The following is a 10,694-nucleotide window of genomic DNA, read 5'->3' as shown; positions in this document are numbered from 1 at the left end:
ATTTCTAAAGAGATAATACCTTCCCCTCCTCATATCCTTGGAATGTTGCACACGTATATGTACTTAGGGGCATCCAATACACAAAACGAAATGGATGACGGAAGGTGAGGGTGATTTCAAAAATCCTGAAAATACATACAGTGACTTTAGAGTTTGATGTTTGCTGCATTGTTTATGAAAATTAAAGTGAGTGTAGTTTCACTCTTGTGTCCGCATGTTTCTTCAAATCCTGTATAGTGTACATTCTCACATACTCTCCCAAATTTTGAAAAAACTAAATTTGATTTTCACATATGTATCTGATGGTTTGGACAAACCATGATTTATCCCTTAGTCTTTCAGGCTAATGTTGCTTCATTTTCTCTCTCACAAACACAGAAGACCAGATGAAACAGATACAATGGATGTACCTGGCTGCTGTCTTGGTTCTGGTTTTGGCCCCAGCCAGTATGCAGATGGTTGTCAAGGATTCCTCTGACGAATCGAGGTAAGTCACTTCTGCGCAGGCTTAAATAATAGCACTCCTACAGATTGTATAGGAGATTTTTTTCCATTTTCTAGATATAGCGGGTTTGGGTGCACTAAAGTACAACTGTAAAACCGGGTCTTAAAAGTTGTCATTTTTGAGAGCGGGGAAGTAATCAATGCGAATTCTGATGTACCACTATTTGTACTTGCTCTTCTTGTATGCATCCCATATATTATTCAATCGGTTATTAAGCATTCATTACAAAGCTTTCACCAAAATCCAAATTGTCACTGAAAACGAAGTCAATAGGAATTATTATCCATCCGCCTTAATTATATGCATTATATAGATCTACTAAAATTGTAGGACCACCTGGCTTGTCATGTTGGGATTTAAACCAGTGACATGCAAGCTGTTTGCAAATCTGTAGATTAGGTGTTCTGCCCACTTGGGAGAAACAGCATTGCAGCTAGAGAAAAAAGCTTGTCATTCACTCGGGTAGCAACCCTGTAAATCATGAACACGCTGTCAACTTGTGCCAAGGGATACCAGTGGGACATATTAAGCTCTGCTGGTTAAATGTTATCTCTTTTGCTAATCCTCTTTGTGACCTTGAGAAGCCATCAAATCATCTCCCCAACCTTGATTCTCCTCACAAGTGCTTAGCTTCCCAACTCTATAAGCGCTCTACATTTCCACTGTAACACCCCATAACACGGGTACTATTGAAGAGGAGTCAAAAAATCATATCTTCACTTCATATTGTTATAAAATACAATTTGTATTGCACAATATGATTCAAGGTAATTTTAGCAATAGAGATTGAGTTTACAAATGTTCTTCAAGACACGAAATCAGTAGAATTTTGTTTACATGACACATGACCCACAACTAACACGTGTTTCGGTAGTTTTGTCTCTTATGCTTCCTCAGGGCTAGAGTTCAACTTAAAATTGAACTTGACAATGAAAGTTTTTCAAACAAAAATGCTCCTTTTTAAAGATTTCCTTCATATAGTTTGACACCAATATTCTTACAGCCAACCTCCTCTTATTTAGTAGGTATTCTTTTTAGTATTCCCTTTTCATATTCATCTAATTTCTACTTCCCCATAGCTTTTAACATATCCAAAATGTAATGTAGTTCTCTGCAATTTCACTATAATCAAACGGACGTCACAATCCCAGGAGAAAATATATTTATACATCTTTGTTATGTGCAGATGGACGTGCGGCTGTGCCACGTACAACTTTAATAGATTAGAAAAAGCTTTTTTCCTGTGCTTTGGCCTGATGCCCCAGAGTAAAACAAAGATGGATACATGATTTTGAATATCTACTGATCTGCTTTGGACTCCATTCACGTTATCACCAGTTCAATGTGGAATACATTATTGGTGGTCAGTGATGAATTTGGTTAATCTTGGCATTCATTTTTCATAACTCTATAAAGGTTTTTGAGATTTAATAATACTCCCCCTTCCAGTAACATGAGATTGCAAAAAGGCATATAGTATTTTTTCCTATTGTACAATGTGCTAAACATAAATGCTGCAATTGAAACTATCGGAAACCATTTACAACCAGTCAACTGGAATTTTAACTGTGGGTGCCTTCATGTTCTTTATAAAAAGTGCCCCCTATTTATGGTTGGTATGCTCAAACACTTCAAAGGGACCTCGGACTTTATTGACAACATTTAAGCCATGGCAATATCTTTTCCAACAGATGGCAAGCCTATATATCAAAGAGTGCCCAGAGCTTTACCTCCAACATCAAGCGACATTCAGAAGGAACCTTTAGCAGTGACCTGACCAGATATCTGGACAAGATGAAAGCCAAGGACTTCGTTCAGTGGCTTATGAACACAAAGCGCTACAGGTAATAAAACAGAGGCCAAAGGTCAATCTTTATACTTTTATTTCTGCACTCCAATTCCTTAAGCTTCAGAGATTAGGCTGGGTCTCTGATTTGTAGTATACCTATTTTATGACGTTAGTGATCTGAAAACGTTCCTTATACAGGATGCACTGCAAAATGCATCACCCACAGCCCTAAACTATCTAGTCCAATAACTTGACTTTGGTTTGGGGTGATGAAGTAACGTAAAGAAGGGAGCCTAAAATATGCTGAGCAGGTAATACTGCATTCAGCTTTTCGTAAAAATGGATGCACATGCTTTCATACACAGAGGTGCTTTTTATGGGAACCACTCTACGAGACTTTCAGGTGCACACCCGATATTAATAGACAAGATAGCAGTATGCTAGGTGAGGAGAACTGAGGTACAGACTATGCCTGAATAAAAGACATTGAGAGGGAGACTAAAAATGGGACAGGGAAAAATCCCATTTTTCTTTTCATCTACTCTTTCTTACTGTTGTTTTGCAGTCTGAAAAGGGAGCAACGCCATTAATATTCCCTGATTTTAGTCTTTCTCCACAGTGAAAGCGTACTACTATCAAAACAGAAACCCAATAATATTGAACTTATGTTTCTGGGAGAATTAGCAGAACCCAACTGGAACATTCAGAATGCATTTGTGGACACACGTTGAACAAACAGGCACATTCTTTATTTTACTGATCAGTATAGATTCAGGAAATGTAAAGATCAACTGTTATTACAAGTATACCCCCAAGGTTACCCCACCAAGAGCTGAAACTTACCGCCTCAGCTTTTACTAACAGCTGACATCTGTCATACCCACACTCACAGCAAAAGAGCTATAATCCGAACAGCAACCTTCTCTTGGTGGAGCAGGGTCATAAATGAACTAGGAAAAGAAAGATGCATGCATCTGTCATTTGAAAACACAACAGATATGGACAGTATCCATATCTAAATGAGATATCACAAACATAATTCAAAACAAAGAACAGATTCTCAACATGATATGTATCAGGCAAACCCCATTCAAGTTCTTAACACTCTAACAATCAATTATTGAACCAGTCATGAAGCCAACTAAGGAATTAAAATGTATAAAACTCTCAATAATGACAACCATCTTGTGAAAAAAGCAACATGTGCCTTTCATTTCTCTTTTGATTCAAAATGAATTCAAAATGATATTGTTAACCCAGTGGAAAATATAAGAAGCACCTACCAGCTCATAAAAAGCATGGCAAAATTAGAGAAATCAAAATTGAATTAATTAAAGGAACAGCATTTAGTCTAGGCTTACATTTTTGATAAAGCCTGAAACAATTCCACGCCAGTGGACGCGTATACCAGTTCACAAAAACAGCTATTGAAACTAATAAAGTTCACAGGAAGCCTTAAACAATAACACAAGAGCCAAAACCTAGTAGTTCAAATGATTATTTTTGTTGCCAAAACGTAAGAGCAATGTTTAACATAAAGTTACTAATTTTTTTTTTTTTAATTACATTTTTATTAAATCAACCAAACATACAAAAGAACAAAACCAAAACTCACAAGGCAAAAGTACAGTGTTACATGATCATAAGTCCATGCGGGCAGAGCTCCAGAGTTAGATACATGTATTGCAATCAATTAGCGTGGGGTAAAAGGGGCGGACAAGGAAACAAGCAAAAATATTGACGATAAAGGAAAGCTGGATGCCAATTAGGGGGACGTAGAAACATCAGGGTTTACATCCTGTGGGGGAGTACATATATTCCCACGATAAGCATTCCATTGGGACCAGATCCTACCCCATTTCCTGGGCCGGCCCCGGGAAAGGTACACAGTCTTCTCCCGGAACATGCACCAGTCCATGTTCTCCTTCCACTTGGAAATGGTGGGCGGTCTGTGAGATCCCCAAAGCTGAGCAATGTCTCTTTTTGCGACCATATTTCCAAGGTCGCCCATGCGATCTGTACGGTGCTGTAGTCATTGGGCTCCCAAACATTCAACAGACAACGCCTGGCCTCGGGCAGCAGCGACACACCCGTGACATTCTCCATCACAACATGTAATCCGGACCAAAACTCAACCACCTCCGGGCATTCCCACAATATGTGGAGGAAGGTGCCAGACTTTCCACAGCCACGCTTACACAACCCATCCAAGGAATAGCCCATTCAAACCAGACACAGCCCGGTAACATACACTCGATGGAGTATCTTAAGCTGGACGAACCTCAGGCGAGCAGGAATAGCGACTTCCTTGGGCGAGGACAAAGCAGATTGCCAGTCCTCGTCATCCAGTTCTATTCCGGCAGCGCTCCACGAGGCCCTAAGGCGCACCAGCAAGTCAGCTCTATTATTGATCAGTTTCTTGTACATCAATGAAATCGTATTGTCGGGCACATGGCCATCCAGAATACGGTCCTCCAGGGGGGAGGACTCAGGAATATCATCACCCGCAGCAAACACAGATAATAGAGTGTGACGGACCTGGGCATACCTGAAGAATTCTGTGTCACCAAGCTCGTACTCCACTTTCAACACGTCGAAGGACTTGACGGTACCTTTCGACCACAGATCACCCACCTTGCTTATACCAATCATATCCCATTTATCGAAGCCTTTCGTTCTCCAAAGATGTCCCAAACATTCAGAATCATACAAAGGGGTAGCCCGAGTAAATCTGCCACACCAACCCAATTCCGCATTCGCATCCCGCCACACCCTCACAGCAATTTTGGTGGGACCAGTCAGTGTTCCACGGAGTCCCCCGGAGTACAACGCTCTGTTAAAGGTCCCCCCTGGCAAAAGGAATTTATCCATGGAGAAAGCCGGGGTAGGGCCCGGTGCGTAGGTCGCATCGTTAATCGCACTCAACTGAGATGCCCAGTAATAACGCCTGATGTCCGGGAGGGCAATACCCCATCATACCACGGAAGCGTGAGTTTAGAAAGAGCGATACTGGCACGCCCATCCTAGACCAGTTGTGTCTGCAGGCTCTCCACTTCACGAAAATAGCCAGAGGCGATCGGGTCAAAGGAGTTCTGAAGTGCGTATAAAAAACGAGGCAGCGACATCATTTTAAAAAGCGCCGCTCTACCGAGGGGCGATAACAGCAACCTACGCCAGCGCGCAACATCCAGTTTGAGCCGCTGAAGAGGGGGTAGCAAATTACACTCATATCGCCTAGAAGGGTCCAGGGAAACATAGATCGCCAGGTACTTAAAACCGGTCTCAGTTACTTGAATCGGAAATCTACGAGGGAGTGGAGGGAGATCTCCCGCCAAAACATAGACGCAGGATTTAGTCCAATTAATAATGAGACCCGAGTTCTTTCCGAAGGAGGTCAGAACATCAAAAAGTACATTCAGGGACTTCCGAGGGGAGGTGAGATAGAGAAGGATGTCATCCGCATATAGCGAGACTCGATCCTCAAAGTCGGGAGTCCATCGGATACCCCGCATAGAAGGCTCCCAACGGAGCCACTCCGCCAGAGGTTCCAAAGCGAGAGCGAAAAGCAATGGAGACAGCGGACAGCCCTGCCGGGTACCACGCCCAAGCGTAAAAACGCAATACACTTTCCCATTAACTACCACCTGAGCCAGGGGCATCTCATAAAGAAGTTTCACCCAGGCAATGAATCCCGGCCCAAACCCGAACTTCGAGAGGGCCGCCCAAAGATAAGGCCACTCGATGGTGTCGAAGGCCATGGTAGCGTCAAGGGAAGCCAAAATGGCCGGTTCAGTGAGCGTCCCGGCTCTCACGAGAACTGCGAAGATTCAGAGCAGTATTGCGGTGCAGGATAAAACCGGATTGATAGGAATGGATCAGGTCCCCGATCACAGTAATCAAGCGATTAGCCAATAATTTAGCCAAAATTTTAGGTTCGGCATTGAGCAAAGAAATGGGTCTGTACGAAGTACAACAATCCCGCAGCTTACCCTCCTTATGGATAACTACGATGAAAGCAAGTCGTTGGTCCGAGGGGAGGGAACCAGACTCCAAAGCCTCAAGGAACATGTCCCTTAAGTAGGGTGCCATTTCGTCGGGTCGCAGCTTGTACAATTCAATGGGCAAACCATTGGGGCCCATCGCCTTACCGGAACGGAGGGAACGAATAGCCACAGCGACTTCATCCACTGTGAGTGGAGCATCCATGAGGTCCCTGTCAGCGTCAGAAAGGCAAGGCAAAGCGATATCCCGCAGCAACAAACGAGAGTCCTCCTCATCCCTACCACAAACCGAGGTGTACACAGTCCTAAAGTGGTCCACGAAACACTGAACGATCCCAACTGGGTCAGTAACACACTCTCCATCAGGCCGTTCAATCACGGGAACAACACGATTCACTCTCTCTTTCTTGTCCAACCACGCAAGCAATTTACCCGCCTTGTCTCCCACATCATACAGCCTGCTCTGCTGCTCCCTATATATCATTCTCGCCGCATCAGTCACAAGAGCCCTGTAATCAGCTTGTTTCAAGGCAAGGGAATGCAACTTTACACTGGATACGCCTGTCTGAAGATCGTCCTCAAGTGCGGTTATCTCAGATTCCAATCGCACCACCTCCACATTTGCAGCCTTCTTAGCAGCGGCAATCAAGGACAGGGACTGCCCACGTACAACTGTCTTGAAAGCCTCCCACAATGAAACAGCAGAAGAAACAGACCCCACATTTTCGTCAAAATAATGTTCAATAGCTTTCACAAGTTCAGAGCGGGTTTTAGGATTGCGGAAGTACCAGGGGTTGATAGGGGCGAGCCTACCCTCACTGCCCGCCCCGACCTCATAACGAAGCCACAAGGGGGAGTGATCGGAAATACCCCTAGGGAGCTGACAAATCTCTCTAATGGAGGAGGATTGGACCAATGGCATTAAGAAGTAATCCAATCTGGAAAGACTACCATGTGCCCCAGAGTTGAAAGTGTACTGTAGTTGTGTGGGGTGCAGTAATCTCCAGCCGTCTACCAGCCCGAAGGTTTCAAGCAAATCACTCAGCCACATTTGAGCCCTAGGCAAATCCCTAGGATGATGACGATCAGAGGTGCCGGAGACAACCGAATTAAAATCCCCACCCATGATCAGAAGGCCCTCAGGAAGTTCCAAAAGGACCCTGCAGAGATCAGCATAGGTCAAGGTCTGTAGGCCCGGGGGGACATACACTGAGAGTATGGACAATGTCTTCCCCTCCCATCTACCAGTGAGCGCCGCATAGCGCCCCCTGTCATCAAGCCTTACTTCATCAACTTCGAAAGGGAGAGAGGACCGGATAAGAATACCGGAAGTAAACCCAGCGTGGGCCACAAGATGATATCCGCGCCTGTTCATAGCCTGACATGCATTACCTATTAGATGCGTCTCCTGCAGGAGAACAATGTCGGGAGAATGACGCCTAAGGAACCGCAACACAATCCCACGCTTAATTCTGTCACCCAATCCATTGACATTCCAGGATAGCAGTCTCAACTCGCCACCCCACATCCCCGAGAAGTAGGCAGAGCAGCACCCACACAGGGCCCAATGATCAGAGCAAAGGAAGAAAACAATACAATACCTCGTGAATAAAAGGAAACACATACACACCCCCCCACCACCCCCCAACTTGAAAATGTTACAACACCCCCCACCTGCACCCCTGCGTACGACTCATAAGCTACCCCAACTTGCAGTGTGCCTGTCGCCCCATTATTAAACTAAGCTACGCAAAGAACCCAGGAGGAGGAAGAGTCCCCTGTTACCCCCCGCCACCCCCAGGCTAATCTAGGCTTAAAAAAGAAGACCAAAGTCCAGACTCAGCTGAAAAAGTAGAAAAGTTCAGATGCCAGGATCCACGGGGCAACCTTCACTCTGGCGCGCCCCCGTCGGCGCCTCCGGGGTGCCCAGTACGTTCGTCTCTTCTAGGCAGGGAGTCAAGCCAGTCACTAACATTGTCCGGGCGATCAAAGAAAAATGTACGTTCTCCATATTCAATCCGAAGCCTGGTCGGGAACAACATGGCGTACTTGAGGCCCAAGTCCTGCAATCGTCTCTTCACACCCTGAAATCCAAGTCTTTGTCTCTGAACAAGCGGTGAAAAGTCAGGATAAAAAGAAACAGAGGCATTTTCGAATTTCACTGGGCCCTTATCCCGAGAGGCCTGAAGAATAGCATCCCGATCCCTAAAGTGGAATAATCTGGCAATAATGGGCCTCGGGAGAGCACCTGACTTCGCCTTCCCGCCAGGGACTCGATGAGCGCGTTCAACAGCAAAGAATTTGCTAAGTCCGGCGGGAGCAAGATAATTCGTAACCAGATCCTCCACCAAAAGGTCAACCGCCAGCATCTCGGGATTCTCCGGGACACCAATAAGACGTACGTTATTGCGACGGGCTCTGTTTTCGTAATCCTCGAGAGGACGAGCCATCAGGTCGTGTGAGGAACGCAGATTACCAATCTCAGTCTGGGCCTCCGTGACATCCGTAGTGAGACTAGAAGTCTTCAAATCTAATGACTTGAACCTCTCGTTGGTCTTCGCCAGATCCGCTCTAATCAGCGTGATGTCGACGACCACCGTGTCGATCTTAGAGGCAAGGGCCTCGTACTGCTGTCCCATAGAGGCCTGCATGTTGGTAATGGCGCCCATGACGTCCTGCAAGGATATTTCCGTAGGCGCTGAGGAGACAGTCTTAGGATCGTCTGAAGTGCGACCAGTACCGCCAGGGGACCCCTTTATCTGCGAATAGTGGTCCATAATGTTCGTCTGGGTTTGGCCCCCACGGAGAGGTGTTTTGATCTTGCGCCTCTCGGGAGCAGGTCCGGTGGCCATATTGGAGAAGGGACCCCAAAGGGGTCCTCGCGACCTGGTAAAAATGGCCGGTCGTGGAGTGGCCAGACAAACAACAAGACCAGATCAGATGTGCATAGGCACCAAGAAAGTCGGAGTTTGGGCACTCAATAGGGCCAGAACTAAACAGCAAAGAGACACCAGGCCAGCCGAAGGTGGATCAGGGCTGCACTGCCGTCAATCCGAGCCGGAAGTAGAAAACAAAACCGAAAGTCAAGAGGGGGTCGACCAGAGGGAGACCCCCTCAGCCGTTGTTGTTCAACTACTCCCCGGCCTGCCAAGCAACTGAGCCCCCGGTCTGCGTCGGGGTGGTCCGCAAAAAGTAGCAGCGATGTAAAAGTGGACCCCAGCGTCCGAATTCGATTTTTCAAAGGATAGGAAGATCAGCGAGGATGTGCGAACAAAAGCCCGTCCTTAAAATCAGGATGTAGTCAGGATATCCGTGAAGGGCGGCGCGGGTCCGGGGAGCTCTGTGCTCACGCGACCATCTTGGATGCCCGCGAAGCTCCTCCTCCCCTAAAGTTACTAATTTGTTGTAGAATTAAAACTGTTACACTGAAATAATGAATACAGAGGTTTGGTTCTCTTAATGTCAGTCAGTCAAATACTTCTATTCAGCTATTATAGCCATAAAAAGACAGACAAATTAAACCATACACAATTGTTAAAAGGATACATTAAAAACATAAACCGCTATTGGTACATTAAAGTGCTGATAGTGATATCCATGCCACAGAAAGAGATTAACACTTTCATGCAGAAACTGATTTTCCAAATTGTGAGAGATCAGCTTAAAAAACACCCCATAAAAGTAAAAGATGACAAACGAATCTTAAAATACATAGGATAGGAGGGTTATTTATTGAACATTCAGTTCTCTTCTAATTCTCAACCCAAGCTTGAAAGTTCTTAGGTTATTCGAGTGTAGAACAGGCATTAAAAACTTGACTTTAGGCATGATGTAAAAAAAGCAAAAACAAAATGAATAAGGGATTGCTAGGTAATATTGTCGCAGGGACAGCAAGTTAATGAGGAATAGCATGTTCCCTGTTGCGGGAAAGCTGCTAAAAAGTGTACGGAGTTCAGTCAAAATCGAATAAAATAAAATCTGTGTTCAATATTAGAAACCTATAACAAATAAGGTTCAGTCCATTCAAAGGTCATAATCTCTATATATCAGCAAACAGTATCTATTGCCTGAAATACAATAAAGAGATTTGATCATGGCTCTAGATTTATTTTCAATATTGTTTGGGAAATATAAAAAGTGTGGGACACAATGTTCTGTAAAAGGTTTCTTAATGCATGCAAGCCAGGGGATGGAGTCTAAATGGACCAATTTAACACAATCTGCTAAAACTTGGCGAGAAAAATTTGTATGAGGTGAGTGCCATATCTTCAACCACAATAAAGAGAGGGGCAAGTTTAATTTTGTCGCCTATACACAGATGTCCAATATCAGAATGAGTTATAAAACTGGCAGTACTCTTTGGGACTGTGACAATCTGCTAAGAAATTTATTTTCGATA

At 44.7% G+C, this 10,694-nt stretch overlaps 1 protein-coding gene across 1 annotated transcript in view; it reads left to right on the top strand.

Moving 5' to 3' along the window:
* The first annotated feature begins 396 nt into the window (after nucleotides 1-396).
* Nucleotides 397-10,694, top strand: part of LOC144773860 (pro-glucagon-like) — a 61,414-nt gene continuing 51,116 nt past the window's right edge. Inside the window, exons 1-2 of the mRNA XM_078658946.1 lie at nucleotides 397-487; nucleotides 2,197-2,349. Coding sequence (XP_078515072.1) covers nucleotides 405-487; nucleotides 2,197-2,349 — 236 coding nt within the window. The 5' untranslated portion in view covers nucleotides 397-404. The remainder of the gene's footprint in view (nucleotides 488-2,196; nucleotides 2,350-10,694) is intronic.

This window comes from Lissotriton helveticus, chromosome 1_1 (assembly GCF_964261635.1).
Source record: "Lissotriton helveticus chromosome 1_1, aLisHel1.1, whole genome shotgun sequence".
Classification (NCBI taxonomy): domain Eukaryota; kingdom Metazoa; phylum Chordata; class Amphibia; order Caudata; family Salamandridae; genus Lissotriton; species Lissotriton helveticus.
Note: the sequence above shows the minus strand (reverse complement) of the source record. Positions and strands in the feature narration are given on the sequence as shown.